The 20,562-nt window shown below is 36.5% G+C and overlaps 1 protein-coding gene across 5 annotated transcripts in view; it reads right to left on the bottom strand.

Annotated features, from left to right (window-relative positions):
- Positions 1 to 1,981: 1,981 nt before the first annotated feature.
- Positions 1,982 to 20,562, bottom strand: part of LOC123675602 (ATP-citrate synthase) — a 30,541-nt gene continuing 11,960 nt past the window's right edge. For 3 of the 5 annotated variants that reach the window (XM_045610997.1, XM_045610998.1, XM_045610996.1), the window contains 15 exons: positions 15,582 to 15,808; positions 15,198 to 15,490; positions 14,895 to 15,141; positions 14,440 to 14,619; positions 14,088 to 14,357; positions 13,628 to 13,839; positions 11,102 to 11,140; positions 10,572 to 10,782; positions 9,227 to 9,436; positions 7,235 to 7,478; positions 6,912 to 7,183; positions 6,665 to 6,850; positions 4,950 to 5,240; positions 4,327 to 4,603; positions 1,982 to 2,718 (listed from right to left, as the gene is read on the bottom strand). In XM_045610997.1, the coding sequence (XP_045466953.1) occupies positions 2,547 to 2,718; positions 4,327 to 4,603; positions 4,950 to 5,240; positions 6,665 to 6,850; positions 6,912 to 7,183; positions 7,235 to 7,478; positions 9,227 to 9,436; positions 10,572 to 10,782; positions 11,102 to 11,140; positions 13,628 to 13,839; positions 14,088 to 14,357; positions 14,440 to 14,619; positions 14,895 to 15,141; positions 15,198 to 15,490; positions 15,582 to 15,786 (3,309 nt within the window). In that variant the 5' untranslated portion in view covers positions 15,787 to 15,808 and the 3' untranslated portion in view covers positions 1,982 to 2,546. Of the gene's footprint in view, positions 2,719 to 4,326; positions 4,604 to 4,949; positions 5,241 to 6,664; positions 6,851 to 6,911; positions 7,184 to 7,234; positions 7,479 to 9,226; positions 9,437 to 10,571; positions 10,783 to 11,101; positions 11,141 to 13,627; positions 13,840 to 14,087; positions 14,358 to 14,439; positions 14,620 to 14,894; positions 15,142 to 15,197; positions 15,491 to 15,581; positions 15,809 to 15,889; positions 15,913 to 20,562 lie in introns of those variants that run through there. The other 2 variants (XM_045610999.1, XM_045611000.1) reach the window with 2 other exon arrangements.

Here is a 20,562-nt window from a genome sequence, read left to right as displayed (position 1 = left end):
AAAAAATTCAATGTTTTCTATACCTGCATTTCCAAAATTTCTAATCGAAAAAAAAAATTTGATATTAACTCGAAATAATTTTTTTATTACCAATTCGATTGTTCTTATCTTATACTAGGTGTTCCTGAATTGAAGTTACGAAGGAAAATTAGAGATTCCTTGGATGATTTTAAAAATGAAATTGTCCATAAACTTGAGCTCGCAAATGCTTTGTTTTCGAGATACAGAGTGTTTCTTGTTGTCCTACTTTTTTGTGATGCTTAATCAGTTTATCGAACTATATGTTCCGAAAGAATTGGTGAATTTGTATTCAGAGATTTAGTGTGAAAAACTAGAAAAAGTAAACAATGCCGCCTTCCATTATTTTGCCTGCCCTCTTGAGCAGGCCCTTCAGTTTCAGGCTCTTCTGTTCAGTTTCGACTTGAACATTTGGTTTTTTTTTTCTTTAAGATTACAGATATAATCTGTGACGCCCACGTTCAACACTAGTTAATTTGATATAAAAATGAAAATATTATAATATAACGAAATGTGGTATGAAAAACTTCTTATATTTTTCAAGAATGAGTTGGAAATTATGAAATGGAATCGTTTCTGATATATTTTGCATTTCTTTCTGAGGAACCAACATCCTGGATTAGAGAAATTGAAAAAAAATCCAGAAGTCGCCAACTCGTAAATAAAGGGTGTTTTTTTAGAGCTATAGAACTTTAAATAGCAATAAAACAACGATGGATTATTCGATTGACAGGAATTTTATTCATCCGCAAGATAATCTTGTAGCATTACATTTTAAATATGATTTCTGGCATATGACCGCCACGGCTGGCTTGGATGTAGTCCAATCTGGACGTCCAATTTTCGATGACTTTTTCCAACATTTGTGGCCGTATATCGGCAATAACACGGCGAATGTTGTCTTCCAAATAGTCAAGGGTTTGTGGCTTATCCGCATAGACCACTGACTTTACATAGCCCCACAGAAAGTAGTCTAGCGGTGTTAAATCACAAGATCTTGGAGGCCAATTCACAGGTCCAAACGAGAAATAAGGCGGTCACCAAACGTGTCTTTCAATAAATCGATTGTGGCACGAGCTGTGTGACATGTTGCGCCGTCTTGTTGGAACCACAGCTCCTGGACATCATGGTTGTTCAATTCAGGAATGAAAAAGTTAGCTATCATGGCTCTATACCGATCACCATTGACTATGACGTTCTGGCCATCATCGTTTTTGAAGAAGTACGGACCAATGATTCCACCATCCCATAAAGCGCACCAAACAGTCAGTTTTTCTGGATGTAAAGGTGTTTCGACATACACTTGAGGATTAGCTTCACTCCTAATGCGGCAGTTTTGTTTGTTGACGTAGCCATTCAACCAGAAGTGCGCTTCATCGCTAATGGACGTAGTGCGCGATACGTATTCCGCACAGAACCATTATTTTCGAAATAAAATTGTACTATTTGCAAGCGTTGTTCAGGCGTGAGTCTATTCATGATGAATTGCCAAACCAAACTGAGAATAAATCACTTGACAGCTGTTAAATCGGTCGCCATCTTGAACAGTAATGCCAACTTAAAGTTATATACCTCGAAAAAAAACACCCTATAGCACTATGGAGAATCACGCGAGATCTGGATATTTTTGCTGGAAATTAATGCTTTTGTGGAAAAGCTACAGTACACAATACAGTTGTAAGACAATTACGCACAGGCCGCTTCGCGACTCGTGCGTAATTTTTTCTAGTTATGCGTAATATGCTTCTTAACAACTCTTGTTATGTAATATACTATTAGAGGAACTGTCTTGACACAATCGAATCTTAGGAGTTGGAATGCCAATTCCTGAGGCAAGTCAGGGCTTCTCTTGACTTTTACATTGATTTCGAAAAGTGGAAGTATTTTGTGTGAGTGACGTAGACTTTTTCACCTTATTATAAAAAAAAATTAATTAACTAAAATTCAAGAAAAAAACATCTTATATTATTTTATATTATATTTGAACTTATAGATGATACAAATAAATATTAAATATAATTTTCTTAACATGAACTAGAACATCCAATAAAAAAATATAAAAAGGAAAGAAATCTTCTCTCCTGATGTTTCTTTTTAATTTTCTTCCTCGCACTAAAATTCACAATTTTTTTCACATGTAATAAAATTTTCAGTCCATAAAACTTTTCATAATATAAAAGAAAACCCGACCAAAAATCTGTTACTTTAACCTAAGAGTGAAAATCAAAAGAATTACAAAGATATTGCACAGATGTTGGAATTGTAGATGCTTATCTAATGGTTGGTTACACAAAAGTTGGATTAACAGAACAAGAAATGCCACAAAAAAACAATTTGGTTGATATATTCAAATTATTGTGAGTTAAGTCGAATTTTTGTATGAGCCACACTAAAAGTTTTTTGTCACAAAATGCATTCTGGTCATTTCACTCTTCACATAACATCCCTGCATTTTTATCATCCACATCTTTTACTTCCCAAAGTAAAACAAATGTATGTATACTAATCGAAAATTTTTCCAGGAAATTTTAATTGTTGTATTGTTCAGGAAGAACATATGAAATATCGTCCCAGGGATGTCTGTAGAGACCTTGCTTAAGCCTCTTCTGATCCATGAAATGGCCTATGAATCCTATTGAACGACCCAGAACGAATAAGGAATTTATGGCACCTATATTTATGTACTCCTGGGCTTCCTCACTAGAAAGATATTACAAAATTAGTAATATATTTTCTCGAAATACAAGGTGATTCACCGGGATGGCCTATTAGACGTTTATGGAAAACTAATCATAATTTTGAGCTGAAAATTTTCATATTGGGGTTTGAGACAATGATCTTTCTCCCTAAAATATTTTCAGATCTCTACAACTTCCGGTTATACCGGAAACAGACTACCACTTCCTCATTTCAAATGGCACACCCAGTATATTATTGCATCATTAGATAGCTTTTTTATGGCAATTTCGGCAATATGCCATACATTGGGTAAAAATTCAACGGTTCATGAGTTATTGGGATTCTTATGAAAAAAAAGGTGGCGATGAGGACTCACATTTTTTTGAATATTTCAGCAGAAAAAGCTTTTTTCGAAAAAATGTTTTTCTTTTTCGATTCCGCAAATACGTAGTATTATAAGACTGTTTTCGGCTTGGACCAAAAATGTAAAGGGTGTTTATAAGGGGATCATGAACTTGGACAACTCGAATTCATCAAAACTCAAGATTTTCAAATTAGAACCTATATTTTTTATTATTTCAGTCGATTCTACGTACAAAAATAGTGGGGGTTACTTAAACAAACCCTTTACCTAAAATGAATACTTTAAGAGTTATAGGGGAAGAACTTCAAATGAGGAAAAACCGCTATTTATAACTGTATTAATAACTGTCTGTTACTTCCGGAAGACATAGAAAGAAACTAAAATTCGATGTTTGGATAACTAAAGTTTACATTTCATGAATTTTAATTAATTTTTCGTTGGGATTGTTGAGAAATCCATAAACCAATACATTTTCAATTACAAATAATTCATTACATTTCTTGATATGTCAAATTTAGTTATGAAAACATCGAATTTTAGTTTCTTTCTGTGTTTTTCGGAAATCGCAGAATACTCCATACAGTTATAAATAGCGGTTTTTACTCATTTGCAGTTCTTCCTTGAAAACTTTTAAAGTATTAATTTTAGGTATAGGGTTTGCTTAAGTAACCCCCACTATTTTTAGACGTAGTATCGACTGAAATAACAAAAAATATAGGTTCTAATTTGAAAATCTTGAGTTTTGATGAATTTGATTTGTCCAAGTTCATGATCCTCTTATAAACACCCTGTACATTTTTGGTACAAGCCGAAAACAGTCTTATAATGCTACGTATTTGCGGAATCGAAGAAGAAAACAATTTTTCGAAAAAAGCTTTTTCTGCTGAAATATTCGAAAAAATGTGAGTCTTCATCGCCACCTTTTTTTTCATAAAAATGCCAATAACTCATGAACCGTTGAATTTTTACCCAAAGGTATGGCATATTGCCGAAATTGCCATCAAAAAAGCTATCTAATGATGCAATAATATACTGGGTGTGCCATTTGAAATGAAGAAGTAGTAGTCTGTTTCCGGTATAACCGGAAGTTGTAGAGATCTGAAAATATTTTAGGGAGAAAGATCATTGTCTCAAACCCCAATATGAAAATTTTCAGCTCAAAATTATGATTAGTTTTCCATAAACGTCTAATAGGCCATCCCGGTGAATCACCCTGTATTACTCAGTTATCAGAATCAAATGTAGATATGTGTTTCATCACTCACCTGGTAAAGCTCCCACAATTCCTTAGCATATCGACAAATGAACATGCGATAACACCATCTACGTTCAAAATAAGGTTAGGTTTTTTACTTGTGGTCAATTTCTCTACTTCCAGGGCATATTTCAAGAGCGGTGTGCCTGGAAAATTTGCCATCACGAACTCCTTAACGATTTTCACTCTTTGATCAGGATTATTTATCGATTTTACCCTATGTCCAATACCCATAATTAATTGACCCTTATTACGCATTGAGTTTACAAATTCTGCTGGATGTAGGCCTGCAAGCAACAAAATCAATGAAGTTGTTTCAAATTGTTTCTTTCACAATCCATATATTTAGTACAAAGTATATGTTGAGATGTTTCCATATAATATTTGAACTTATGGTTATTATAGGCAAGGCCATAGCCAGGGAAGAGTCCGATGGAGTTCAGACCCTCTCCCCAAAATTTTTTCAGAAACAAAATTTTACAATTCCAATTTCACCGAAAATATTCCCAACTTTCCCAATTTTATTGCATATTCAGAGAGTTCAGGCGACAGACCCCCTAAATTTTTTTCTAGCTACGGCCTTGATTCTAGGACAAATAATTTTTTTTTTTTTAAATAAGTATTCCACTCAACCTGAATCGTAAGCTTCGCTGAACTGCTTTGCAGCGCCATCAAGAGCACCTCCGAACCTATCGCCGATAGTCAATAATCCAGAAACTACACTGGACACCAAATCTTTACCAGCTCTTGCGCACACTATGGTGTTGTGAGCTCCAGATACAGCAGGTCCATGGTCTGCAGTAACCATTAAGCACATTTCAAAGAACTTGCAGACATAAGAAGGTAAGCAACGTTGGAACCAGAGGAGGGATATGACGCCACCAATACCTACATTTTTCTGTAAAACATCAGAAATTGGCATACCTGTAATTGAAAAAATGGGAACACTTAACAAAAAGATCTGAAAATGACATCATACGAAAATAAACAAATTATCAAATAAAGACACTGCGCAAACAAATTAACGCACATTCTGAGTGATCTTAAAATGTTCTGATCTAATCCTTCCCAGATTTCTCTGAGTTGGATTCCTAAGTCATTAAGAGTAGCTGGATGATTTTCTGAACTTCTCAGCCTTCTATTAAGGTTGTCCTAAACCTGCTCAGTCGGATTGAGATCTGGACTTCTTGCTGGCCATTCCATTCGAGAGACTTCAACCTCTTCAAGGTACTTCTGAACGATGCGCGCACGATGGGGTCTGGCATTATCGTCCATAAAAATGAAATTTTAGCAATGTATGGGGCAAATGGCACTACATGCTCTTCAAGAATGTTCCTTATATACCTATCAGTATTCATAGCTCCATTATCAACGACCACTAGGTCTGTGCGAGCAGTCAAAGATATTCCACCCCATACCATAATCGATCCTCCCCCGAAACCAGTAGTATTCAGAAAATTGCACTGAGCATATCTTTCATGTGGACGTCTGTATACAAGGGAACGTCGATCACAATGGTAGAGGCAGAATCTAGACTCATCTGTGAAGAGAACTCTCTTTCCCAATCAGCCTCTTCCCAATGGATATGCTCTCTCGCGAAATCCAAACGCGCCCTTCGATAGGCTGGGGTAAGAGCTGAGCCTCTTGCCGCGACACGAGGCCTTAAATCATATTCTCTGAGGCGATTTCTTATTGTCTGAGTGCTAATTTGCACCCTATGAGTTTGCTCAAGCTGATTTTGAAGGAGGCGAGCGGTTGCAAACCGTTGTCTCAACGAAGAAACTCTCAAGTAACGTTCTTGAATGGCAGTTGTTACCCGTGGTCTACCCTGTCCTGGTCTTCGGACATTCATACCTGTCTCCCTGAATCGCTGCAACATGCTGGACACACTTGTATGGAAAACTCCAAACCTTTCTACAATTCTTGTATATGTCCACACTTCTTCTCGCAAAACTACCGCTTGGGCACATTCCTCTAGGGTCAAATTGCGTGTTTCGCGTTGCATAGCGCTGGAGTGTAGAAAATCAAACGAAAGAAAAACTATTGATCACTAGAATTGATCGAGAACAACTGATTTCAGAATGGATCCAATACATTCAAAATCTGATAATCTCATCTTTTTTTATTCCTGCTGGGAAAAAACATCTGTATTGAAGAAAAACGTTGAAAGTGGATAACATAGGCATGCATAATTCTGATAAAAATAATTATCATTGAGAACACCTTCAGTTGTAGAATAAATTTGAGATTTCCATAATGTGCGTGAAATTTTTTGCGCAGTGTAATTCAAAAACAAGAAAAAGTGGAATTATAGAAAAAAAGGTACAACAAAAAGTACACAAACTTACCCGCATAAATAAGTTCTTGTCCTCTCTCGTCGCAAATTGAAGTCATAAAACTAGCAGGCTTTCTAATCAATCCCAACTCTCTAGCCCAGCTGTAGTCCATGGGTACAGTGGGTGGGGGAACTTCGGCCGCAGGCACAATAATTCCCTTATTCACAAGAGTAGCATACACTTCGTGGATTAAATCACCTATGGATAGACAATCGATAAGTATTTCAAATTGGAGAAAATCACTACTTAACCAACTTACCAAGGTAATCAAAGGATTCTGGAACATAGGCACCTTTTGCTTGCAAAGCCTCATTTTTGGCAGTGGCCGTCTCTCTGTTAGAGTTCGCACAAGATCCAGCATGTCCAAACTGCACTTCAGCAGTAAACATGCCAGCACATGTACCTATGCACCAAGCAACAAGTGGTTTAGTGATCTTTTTGGTTTCAAGAGCATCACAGACTTGGTATTCTTCAACACCACCGACTTCTCCAAGAAGAACAATCATTTTAACGTTGGGATCTGCCTGATACCTATAACTCTTTCATAAATACATTGTTTTACTTATATTTTATGGCACTGACCTCATTATATGGTCCATAAATGTGGTTCCTGGATATCTGTCACCTCCAATAGCTACACCTTCATAGACACCATCAGTGGCTTTCGATATAATATTGTTCAATTCATTGCTCATACCACCAGATCTTGAAACATAAGCCACACTTCCTGGTCTGTACAGTTTAGAATGAAGAATGTTATCCATCATACCACCAGTATTACCAATTTTGAAACAACCTGGTTTCACTCCACCTACAGTGGCTGGGCCTGTGAAAAAAGAAATGAACCCCTTAAGTAAACAAATGCTTCAACGTCCAGGCTTACGCCGACGACATAGTGGTGACTGTAAGAGGCAAGCATGGGGGCTCACTAAGTAGCCGAATGCAACTTGCTCTCAGAATTATTGAAAATTGGTGCGGGGAAGAGCGGCTTACTGTCAACCCCTCGAAAACATCAATAATTCCGTTCACTAGAAGAAGGAATCTCGACCTCAGAGCTCTGGTCTTAAATGGTCAGACTCTGCACTTCTCTAGTGAGTGTAAATATCTAGGTGTTATCCTGGACAGTAAGCTGAACTGGGGGAAACATACAGATAAGACTCTTTCCAGAGCCACGGCGGCTATGTGGGCATGCAAAAGACTCTTTGGAAAGACATGGGGAGTGAATCCGAAAATGGTACTGTGGTTATACACAGCGGTAGTACGCCCTATTGTCACCTATGCATCTCTAGCATGGTGGACAAAAACGGAGGAGGTCACCACACGCATCAGGTTGCAGGAACTTCAAAGGCTGGCGTGTATTGGTGTCACAGGAGCTACGCGCACAGCTCCCACGGCAGCGCTGGAGGTCATACTAGACCTGCCTCCCTTACACCTACATGTGAGGAAATGTAGCCTGCTCGAAGCAATAAGAATTTCCCATAATGGAAAGCTCCTTCCTGGGAGCTGGGTTGGACATATGAGGATACTGAATCAATTAGATTCAAACCTCCTCGCAAAACCATCGGATATTATGCCAACCACCTACGATTTTGAAACGCTCTTTGAAACGGTTATAAATGACCGTCCTAGTGCAATAAGTCTCGTAAATCGTCTGGACAAAAAGTCATCCATATGATTCACAGATGGATCAAAAACAGAGAAGGGCACATGCATTGGGATATATGGACCTAAACTGAGGATCTCTAAAGCCCTGGGAAGTGAGCCCTCGATTCTACAGACCGAGATAATGGCTGTTTATGTATATCTGCTGACTTGGGAGTAAACCATAAAGCAACTGGCCAGAGGAAATAGGATGACTCTACTATGGGTACCAGGGCACTGTGGGGTTGAAGGAAATGAAAGAGCTGATGAGCTTGCAAAAAGTGCATCAAGGTTAACACCTGCTGGACCTGAGCCTTTCTGTGGGATAGGAAAAGACCAATATAAAGCTGCGGTCCAGCTATGGGAGTTGAACAGCAGGACAATCCACTGGACTAACACTCCTAGACTTGCTCAGGCAAAGAAATTCGTGAAGATTTCACCTACCTACGCTCCTGAAGCTGTCGCGAGCCGAGCTTCGGGTGATGGTGGGACTGCTGACGGGTACAAACATCATTTGTACCATATGGGAAAGTCAGCAGAAGAGATTTGCAGGCTCTGTGGATCGGAAATAGAAACAGCCGAACACTTGATATGCAAGTGTCCGGAGCTGGCTGGCCTAAGAACCATTCACATGGGTAAGCCGGTCCTGGATACCAGACAGGTAACGGCCAAGGCCCCTAAGGAGGTTGTCAATTTTATTAACGTCGTTGACGACCTCCCTGGGTTTCTATGAATGAGTAGGGTAGTGAACAAAAGATCTGCATGGTCGCAGTTCCCGGAAGGCTTACCGAACCAAAACGACCCCAGTTCAAATAATAATAATAATAATAAGTAAACAAATACATAAAAGAAAGATGGTAAGTGTATACGAGGACACATAGGAAACAAGTGGTTATGAGACCTCTTCTTATCCGTTATCATGGTTCTTCTCACCTATTATGGATACTTTCTTCTCATTAGCCAATTTGATCAGTTTCCTTGTTTGGTTCTCTGGAATACCCTCCGCAATTATAGCTATGGTCCTAATTTGTGGGAATTCCATAGTTTCTATAGTGCTCTGGTAGGCTGATCTTAAGGAAGCAAAGTTGACGAGTACATCAGCCGTGGGGTGTTTGTTCATAGCATCTTGCATTTTTTTATAAACTGTAAAAAGGAAGAATAGTCAAAAACATTCCTTTCTAACAAATTTTTCAATGAATAATGAAAATTCAAAAAAGAAAAAGAAGTACGATTTCCAGGTGTGTAATATCATACGATATTAATTAACTATCTGGTTAATGTATCAACAAAAATGCCATCAACACAACCATTGTCAAACAGAAGCTTTCCACGCAATTCCATAGGAATCATAATCGAAAGTAAACAAGGAGAATGTACGTCATCAAGGGAAAGTAGCGATATACCGGTTTCACCCTTATTAGGGATCATCAGTACCGTATAACTCTACCCAAGATGACTGTTCTTGGGAAATTGAGTCGACTTGATTCTATTAAATTGGGATAATGAACCACCGGATTTCTTGCCTAATATATTGAATTTGGCTGTACAAGTTATGTGTTTACAAGGTAAAAGCTACGAGCGTACTGAATATGGTACCCCAATTTCCTGGGGATGTTAAGTGTCGCTTTGGATTTTGCATACCAAAGCGCAATCCAAGTCCCTGATTGGTCCACGTCTTCATTCCTTGCCCTAAGATGTGACTTCAGGATGACCATATGTAGCGCCAATGTGGCGCCAAGGATGCTCTTGTTCTATTTTTAGCCCTCGCTGTACCTGCTGGGGTTGGTTTTTCATCCTAAATGGTAAATGCGTCTTTCTGAATATTCAACTGCCCGTAAAGTTTACGTGAAATTCACTTGACGCAACAATGACGAACAAACGAAATAGCAGGCTTCTTATTGAACGCTGGCAGGCGCAACTAGTATGATTTACTGCGGTGAGCCACCCAGCGGACAAAAATCATACCGCAGTAAATCATACTAGTTGCGCCTGCCAGCGTAATAAAGGTGAAACCGGTATATCGCTACTTTCCCTTGATGACGTGCATTCTCCTTGTTTACTTTAGATTATGATTCCTATGAAATAGCGTGGAAAGCTTCTGTTTGACAATGGTTGTTTTGATGGCATTTTTGTTGATACATTAACCAGATAGTTAATTAATATCGTATGATATTACACACCTGGAAATCGTACTTCTTTTTCTTTTTTGGATTTTCATTATTCATTACCAACTGCAGGTGTTAGCCAATTATATATTATTAAATTTTTCAATGCTTACCTGGAATAAGGATTTCCTTGTGACCCCAATAATACTTTTGCTTGTGGTCCCCAGTGAAAGGATAAATGACTGCAACTACACTTGGTTCTGGCCTGCTGCACACAAAATCGAAATCAAGCATGCTTTGAATAGCTCTAGACTGCATACCCCATACTATGGCTTTAGTGCCATTAGTGAACATAACTTTTGCAGACGAATCCGTAGCATCGCCCTATATTGTGCGATTAATATATTCTTTAAATAAATACATTTTACAAAGATTTGGAATATTGGTACCTGGAACTCTTTTCATCCTGGCAAATTACTATAATCAATTGATACTAATTCTCTAAACAATAACAAATACAAATGCATTTCAAAATGTCGTATTCTCATAATTCGAAAAATTTATATGAATGGAATCTATTCATTTCAATAGTACAATGAAGCCGTAAGAAAAATAAGAGTAAATAAAACTGATTGAGTAGAAACTTTTGATGAAAAAAAAATTTCAAGATACCAATTCGAAACTAAAAAAACGCCAAAATTACCTGTGGTATTTCTGTTGGAATTACAACCTTCATTTGGACCTTAAAAATTATAAGTGAAAATCAATTTCATTCCTTTTATTTTCTCGGTATCAACTTTTGAATACAAATGTTGACGATAAAAATTGGCATTAGAATAATTACAGCTAAGGCAAAACAAGATAATTTTTTTATTCTTAGGTAAAAAATTAATTGCCTATTGCATCGTTTTATGATCATAATTCTCCTTATATAATTTTGGTGACGGCCATCAGTTGCTCAGTAACTCAATTCCAACCCTTTCATTGCAATAAAAAAATGTTGAGATTATCGTTCAAGTTATATAAAAATTTTAATTTCATACACTGCGCAAAAAAATTAACGCACATTGTGAAAATCTCAATTTTAATGAAAGTTAACTCTACATTGACTTTGTAACTTATTTTTTATGTTCTCTCGGAAAGGTTGTGAACGGAACAAGACACATTAAATTGAAGAAAAAATTCAGGATTTCACCGAATCTTATGTGAAAGAAGAGAAATAAACAATTTTCAAAATACTGGAATGCTGATAAGTGTTTTAATACTTGGTATTTCCACCCCTTGCGTTAATTACAGCTCGGCAACGACGGTTCATACTCAAAATGAGTGATCTTAAAATGTTCTGATCTAATCCTTCCCAGATTTCTCTGAGTTGGATTCCTAAGTCATTAAGAGTAGCTGGATGATTTTCTGAACTTCTCAGCCTTCTATTGAGGTTGTCCAAACCTGCTCAATCGGATTAAGATCTGGACTTCTTCCTGGCCATTCAATTCGAGAGACTTCAACCTCTTCAAGGTACTCCTGAACGATGCTCGCACGATGGGGTCTGGCATTATCGTCCATAAAAATGAAATTTTCACCAATGTATGGGGCGAATGGCACTACATGCTCTTCAAGAATGTTCCTTATATACCTATCAGCATTCATTGCTCCATTATCAACGATCACTAGGTATGTGCGAGCAGTCAAAGATATTCCACCCCATACCATAATCGATCCTCCCCCGAAACCAGTGGTATTCAGGAAATTGCACTGAGCATATCTTTCATGTGGACGTTTGTATACAAGGGAACGTCGATCACAATGGTAGAGGCAGAATCTAGACTCATCTGTGAAGATAACTCTTTCCCAATCAGCCTCTTCCCAATGGATATGCTTTCTCGCAAAATCCAAACGCGCCCTTCGATGGGCTGGGGTAAAAGCTGGGCCTCTTGTCGCGACACGAGGCCTTAAATCATATTCTCTGAGGCGATTTCTTATAGTCTGAGTGCTAATTTACACCCCATGAGTTTGCTCAAGCTGATTTTGAAGGAGGCGAGCGGTTGCAAACCGTTGTCTCAACTCTCAAATAACGTTCTTGAATGGCAGTTATTACCCGTGGTCTACCCTGTCCTGGTCTTTGGATATTCATACCTGTCTCCTTGAATCGCTGCAACATTCTGGACACACTTGTATGGGAAACTCCAAACATTTCTGCAATTCTTGTGTATGTCCACCCTTCTTCTCGCTTGGGCACATTCCTCTTGGGTCAAATTGCGTGTTTCGCGTTGCATAGCGATCGAGTGTAGAAAATCAAACGAAAGAAAAACTATTGATCACTAGAATTGATCGAGAACAACTGATTTCAGAATGGAGCCAATACATTCAAAATCTGATAATCTCATCTTTTTTTATTCCTGCTGAAAAAAACATATGTATTGAAGAAAAACGTTGAAAGTGGATAACATATGCATGCATAATTCTGATAAAAATAATTATCATTGAGAACACCTTCAGTTGTAGAATAAATTTGAGATTTCCATAATGTGCGTTAATTTTTTGCGCAGTGTATTAACTGTGTCACTAAAGCAATAGAAAACTCAAGCAAAACATCAAGATAATTCCAATTATAAATAGATGAGTAGGCTGAAATTTATTTGTATATATAAAATAATCGCACTTGACAAAATTTCAAGGGGATTGTATCATCAGAACCCCTGACCTAGAGGAACTAACCGACAACAATGACATGATAAATCACATATCACATACACCTTTGTATGGTTATGTGGCCTCCAGGGGCGCAACAGGGACAGGAATGAGTGAACGAGCGCAAGAGAGTTACTGATGCCAAGTCAGTGCTATTCTCAAATTTTTGAATTACCTTAATTATTAGAAGTGTTTTCGATTAGATTAGTATTCAGAAAATCTTTTCAAATCCCAAAGCCAATAATAATAAGAAACTAAATAGAGAACCCAGAAATACCACAGATAAATGTTAATTTCAAAATTCTCAATTCATGAAATGAACAAAATGAATGATATTGGAAGACTTAGTCTTATCAATATAGATGAAACCATAAAGAAAATAATCAATTGGTATGAAGAATAAATGAACAGTTGCAAGAAAAATGCATGCAAAGAATGAACAAGAAAAATTACTGACTTTAAAGTAAGACTTTGTTAATTGAAAACCAAAAATGAATAACTTATTAATAAAAAAAAGTTAGTAAAGCAAAAAGCAGCTCACCTTTTCTTTCTTCGAACACGATAAAGAACATGAACTATTTTTTTCGTTGGAATCTAAACATTTCTTATTGGGTTGCTTTTCTCCACTTGGCAGCAAAAAGTTTGCAGTTGCAAATTCTACATTGTTTTCTTTGGGTATTGGACGGGTTCCTAAAGCATAACCACAAATTGCAGTCATGTGAGTTTCTGGACCAAAAACATACAAAGGAATTCCTACAAAAAAGAAACAATATTTGAATGTTTATTGTTCAAAGATCTAAAACTTTTTCAAGATTTATAAAATAAAAACATATCTGAAACACTATAAGGTTCTACTTGATATATTATTTTCATAACCGTTTTTCAAAAAAGCTATTGGTTTCCTGATTTTAATTATATTGCTACTTCCCTTCAGCTGACCAAAATTTTGCCGAAAGCTTCAGATAATTTAACGAATAATTGAAGTGCAGATTGACACTCACCTAAGGTCTGTCCAACCTCCCGCATCCTTCTCAAACCTTCTTGATAGTTAGGACCAGCCCTTCGAACAAAAATGGAAACCTTATGCTCTATCAATTTGGCCTGAAATTCAACTAGAGCCGTGATGATACCCTTGAATGTTGCAGCCACATTTGTAAAATTAGCTATTCCACCTCCTGTGATCAAAACCTTTCCTTGTGGATGTTTCTCTTGTGTCATCAGACCCAAGATAGTTTTAGCATATTCGTAGGTTTGCTGTTCTGTTGGAGCACCTACAAAAATTCAAAAGATTTCTATATGAAAATGTTCTCAATTAATACCAAGATATGGTTTTCTGCAATGATGAAAACCTACCTGAATATTCTCCGTAATTGGCTAGTTCCTTAGCCCCTCCCAGATCACAAATGGTGTCACTATAAATAACTGATGCTCCTCCTCCAGCAACCATAGTCCATATCCTTCCAGATTTATTGAGAATTGTCAGTTTTAGACTAGCACCAGATTTGGAATCCAAATCAGCAATATATGCTTCCTCTGATGACATTATTAAAAGTTATAACTCGTTAAGATTACATGCAAAACATCAAAAATAGTTTCCCCATGATATTGGAAATATAGGTGAATTTGGAAGCAAATTAAATATAGCTGTCAGTTTTTATTAAAAGTTCAATTTATGGCATGCTTTTTCAGTTAAAATTATCTAATGACATGAGGGAAAGGTCAAATAACGATGAAGATAGATAGTTACGATGAAGACAGAGCATCTTTCAACAATGAGTTGATTGTTATATATATAATTAAGAATTTACCTGGAAAAGCATCTCTTCCAAATGGTGGAGGGTATTCAATTTCACCCCATTGAGGTTTGCAGATGAAATCAGCTGTAGCATCTAATTTTGCTGCCAAATCAAGGATATAAATCTCTTTCTCGGTAACAACCAAAGGATTAATCTCAAGATAGGTGAAATATAGATCTACATAAAGTTTATACAAGTTGTAAATGAAAGTGCCTATGATGGATTTTTTATTGGCGTCTTTAACTTCTTTCAGAAGGGTCTACAAAGAAACAACTCAGCATATTGCTAAATATTACAAGATGACACTACCCTTACCTTACTTATAGTATCGAAGTCTGTGTTTGAACCAACTGGTACCTCGAGTTTTACTGCTTTACTGTCAACATCTCCGATATCAACACCTCCTTGGTGGTAGAAAAGGATGGTATCGCAGGTTCTGGATGAATATATGCAAACATAAACTTCTTCTTCTGCTTTATGTGCCACAAAAGGCTCGATTATGAAACTACGTAGTTTTCCTACTGCTTCCCCTACTTTTTGATCTTTGTTCATGCGCTGGTCTATCCATTGCTTAACAGTTTCAAAGTCTTTATTGACTGCGATAAGACCTGGAATATGGGAATAACAGCTATGAAAAACATCTGAGCAGAGTTAGAGAATAGTATTTATGCTTGATTTGAGAATATTTTAAATCCTTGCCTAATTTTCCTCTTCGTTTGATGAGTTGATCTGGTTTAACCACCAATTTCTCGGACTTAAGCCATGGATTTTTGGCCACCAATTCAGAATAATTTGTATCTGGCCCAACTGAAGCAAATCGGCACTGTACAGCAGCTGTGTTAATAGGCAAATTCCTGTTTATTATATCCTTTCCTGTAGCTTCGTATATAGCCTTGGCCGACATCTTTGTTGTTCTTGGGTTTTATCTGTGGAAAAAAGAAAAATTAAAATTTTCAAAAAAAAAAAATTGTATAAAAATTATTAGAACAATTGAGTAATGAAATTACATTGACCAATGAACAAATTCAATTTAGATTATTCCTTTAAACTATCGGTTTTGGAATCGTCGGCCAGAAACAGTGATTCCTTAATGTTCCAACTAATTTTTATACATCAAACAGCCGGTCAAAGATTAACAAGTTTCCTTCATCGAGTTTGCGAATGAGTTTCAAAATTACAATCAAGTTTAATGACGTTATTCCGCATATTTTTCGGTGCTTTTCTTCTAATGGATATACACGCAACCTTGGTTTCTCACCGTCGCTATTTGAAATGCAAATGGAAATAGGTCCATTGCGTACCTTTGACGATATATTCGTCTGTTATATTTTTCTCATTTCGCATTTCTAAAGCTATGCAAATTTCAGTTCATTCTGTTGGATTATTTCAAATCATAATACATTGATCAATAATTTGATAATAATGCAAATCTGAATTATTGTTCCAGTGGCGACGCTAGAGGGGAGCCAGGAGGAAACCCCTCCAAATTTTTGCTGCCCTCTCCCGCGAAAGAAAAAAATGCAACATGAATTTAACGTTAACGAGATGGACCAGGAAAAAAAGTTAATTGATCTCAATTTTTCGAAACGTTGGATGTAGACATTCGAAGTATAGTGAATAGAAATTCAATACCTTCAAAAATAAAAGAAAAAAAAATTTTCTCACGATAACGTTTACTCATATCTGTTATGTGCGAAAAATATGACTGATAATGAAGTTGGAGCCAAATTACTCGGAATGATAGCATTTTTTTGATTACTGATTCGATTGTTCCTAACTTTAAGGTACAAAGGAAAATGAGAGATTCTATGGATAATTTTAAGAAAAAATATCTTATAAATGCTTTGTTTTCGAGATATAGGTTATTTGTTGTAGTCCTACTTTTTGTGATGCTCATTCCAATTTATCGAATCTTTATTAATCTTCGCTACAGATTGGGTGAATAAAAATAAGTACCGAAACTTATAATTAATTTATTCATCACAACTTTCTAACTGGATTTTTATAATAATTTGAATGTTCTATTAGAGAGCTGTTTGAAATTTTTTTCTTAATATCGATAGCAGATAAGACATTACTACAAGAAAACAAAAATTGTGGTACTGGACCACAGTTTCTTTTTATATTTATCTAAACTACCAGCTCAGTATAGAAACTATACTGTGAAATTTTTTCTTCCAGAAAAAATATCACCCTGTAGATTTTCATTCAAAATTAGCATATCACATGATGAAAACTTCAAATTCAAATATATATGCCATATTTAAGTAAAATATTTTGTGAAGGGAAGGTGGTATTAGAAAATAACTTGAGCTCTAACACCTTTATCTCTAAAACAAAGGGGTTGCGGGCCCATATGTTATAGGATTTTTTTTTAAATGATTTGAGGAATCTGTCACTTTCGTTTGTGCCTCCAATTTAGGAACACCCTGTATAGGCAATTCAAAATTCATGTCTTCACAAATAAATATGAATTTCAATGAAACATGTACAAAACGGCACAGACAATTTTGCGATGCGAATAACTCACTTTAGTTCTTTGATAACTGCAGCATGGAAATTTTGTGAAAAGAAAGATACAAAAAACCGAAAACAATAAGTAAGTAAAGGGTATTTTTTTTCGAGGTATATAAGTTTAAGTTGGCATTACTGTTCAAGATGGCGACCGATTTAACAGCTGTCAAGTGATTTATTCTCTGTTTGGTTTGGCAATTCATCATGAATAGACTCACGCCTGAACAACGCTTGCAAATAGTGCAATTTGATTTCGAAAATAATGGTTCTGTGCGGAATACGTATCGCGCACTACGTCCATTAGCGATGAAGCGCACTTCTGGTTGAATATCTACGTCAACAAAAAAACTGCCGCATTTGGAGTGAAGCTAATCCTCAAGTGTATGTCGAAACACCATTACATCCAGAAAAACTGACTGTTTGGTGCGCTTTATGGGCTGGTGGAATCATTGGTCCGTACTTCTTCAAAAACGATGATGGCCAGAACTTTACAGTCAATGGTGATTGGTAAAGAGCCATGATTACTAACTTTTTCATTCCTGAATTGAACAACCATGATGTCCAGGAGCTGTGGTTCCAACAAGACGGCGCAACATATCACACAGCTCGTGCCACAATCGATTTATTGAAAGACACGTTTGGTAACCGCCTAATTTCACGTTTTGGACCTGTGAATTGGCCTCCAAGATCTTGTGATTTAACACCGCTAGACTACTTTCTGTGGGGCTATGTAAAGTCATTGGTCTATGCGGATAAGCCACAAACCCTTGACCATTTGGAAGACAACATTCGCCGTGTTATTGCCGATATACGACCACAAATGTTGGAAAAAGTCATCGAAAATTGGACGTCCAGATTGGACTATATCCGAGCCAGCCGTGGCGGTCATATGCCAGAAATCATATTTAAAATGTAATGCCACAAGATTATCTTGCGGATAAATAAAATTCATGTCAATCGAATAATCCATCGTTGTTTTATTGCAATTCAAAGTTCTATAGCTCAAAAAAAACACCCTTTATTTAATTGGGTTCTTTTTTGATGGAGATTTATAATCAAATGAAAAATAAACTAACTGAAATGAGTAATTTGATTCATTTCAATTTATAAAGGGAGATTAGTAATGAAGCGCAGGCATTGCATGATCTGAGCTTCATCATTTTGGTAGTGAAATTAATTTTCTCTTGACTGATCGATAGGATCAGGCCAAATAATTGGATCCTTGAATAACATGAAGAACATGCCCATTTCGAGCAAAACATATGTAATTTTCAGTGACGAGGCCTATTATCGCTTTAAGGGCTTCGCTAACAAGCGAAACTGCAGCAATCGGAACTTGAGATAATTACAAATGATTACTGAGAAAGCAATCAATCCAAAATGAATCAGGTCAAATCGAGAGGCTTCAGGAACTAGTTATAATCACAAACTGATATAAACTTCCGAAGAGATATAGGTAATCAACTGGTCAGGTCATTAGAAAAAGATATTCCGAAAATTTTACACAATGGTTCATTACTTCCTCCTATATTGTAAAATTACTCAACTCATATGAACAAACAATGCAAATTTTAGACAATGGTTTTTTTATTGCTCTCGGAGAATATGAAAACATATAAGTAGAATACTGTAAGGTTTGAACCGGAAATTATTGATTCAGAAATTCAAAAGTCAATCAGAGGTAGAACGTTGTGGATAAAATAAGAAAAGCACCGATGATGTGAAGATTGTTGAGCAGTCGTCCATTCATGCGCCAATTGCGCAAAAAGAAAGGATTCGTCAAGATTTTCTGCGCCCAGAGACCGAAATGTCCTTGAATACCGGCACTGATCCTGAATATACACCTAGTCACTTACTATTTGAACAACGTAACCTATATTTGTGTATGAAAACAACTCATACAGATAATTGAAGCGTTTTTGGAACTAGGAATATCGCTAGTTTCAAATTTTCCGTAAAAATTTATTTCTCATTTTTTTTGCTTCTACCTACGATAGCGTATTATTTCTTTACGAACAATATTCCATTGAGTGCGTTACCACAAAAAATTATATTCATCATAGGTATATACAATTTTATCACCTATGTACTGTATGTATTGGGGTGCCCCAAATTAGATGCTCACTGAAAGCATCTCGAGAACTATATGACTTAGGGACCAAACTTGAATGTTCCCCGACCTTTTTTCGAAATAATAAAATATCATAAATATCTTGATTCGTTCTAGAGTTACAGTGCGTTTATGTAAAATGACATTTTCAAATATTTCACTATAGGTATCTTGGTTCCTAAAACGTTCTTTTTCGGTAATTTTTATGGCTTATATGATACTCATAACAGAACATAGATATTAATTACCGTTTCAAAGATATAGAGGAGTGTTAGCGTTTTTTAAAAATATAACGGGTGTTTTTTTTCGAGGTATATAACTTGTTAAAAAATACATATATGGAATGGAGATACAAATTTATACATTTTATTTCAACCCAAACCGTAATCGTTTTCTTAAGATTATTTTAGTATCTAAAATAATGACTATCAAAGTCGAATTATGTAGTTCATTAAATGCGTGTTCGGCTTGTGGTTGTCTTCAATTCTAGTCTTTTTTTTGAATTATATGATATTAACTGGTGCTGGAGGTACCACAAGGAAGTAACGGGTGTTTTTTTTCGAGGTATATAACTTTAAGTTGGCATTACTGTTCAAGTTGGCGACCGATTTAACAGCTGTCAAGTGATTTATTCTCAGTTTGGTTTGGCAATTCATCGTGAATAGACTCACGCCTGAACAACGCTTGCAAATAGTGCAATTTTATTTCGAAAATAATGGTTCTGTGCGGAATACGTATCGCGCACTACGTCCATTTTATTTTGTTTAGCGATGAAGCGCACTTCTGGTTGAATGGCTACGTCAACAAACAAAACTGCTGCATTTGGAGTGAAGCTAATCCTCTAGTGTATGTCGAAACATCGTTACATCCAGAAAAACTGACTATTTGGTGCGCTTTATGGGCTGGTGGAATCATTGGTCCGTACTTCTTCAAAAACGATGATGGCCAGAACGTTACCGTCAAAGGTGATCGGTATAGAGCCATGATTACTAACTTTTTCATTCCTGAATTGAACAACCATGATGTCCAGGAGCTGTGGTTCCAACAAGACACGCA

This window comes from Harmonia axyridis, chromosome 3 (genome assembly GCF_914767665.1).
Source record: "Harmonia axyridis chromosome 3, icHarAxyr1.1, whole genome shotgun sequence".
Classification (NCBI taxonomy): domain Eukaryota; kingdom Metazoa; phylum Arthropoda; class Insecta; order Coleoptera; family Coccinellidae; genus Harmonia; species Harmonia axyridis.
The sequence above is the reverse complement of the archived record's forward strand: the minus strand, read 5'-3'. Positions and strand labels throughout refer to the sequence as shown.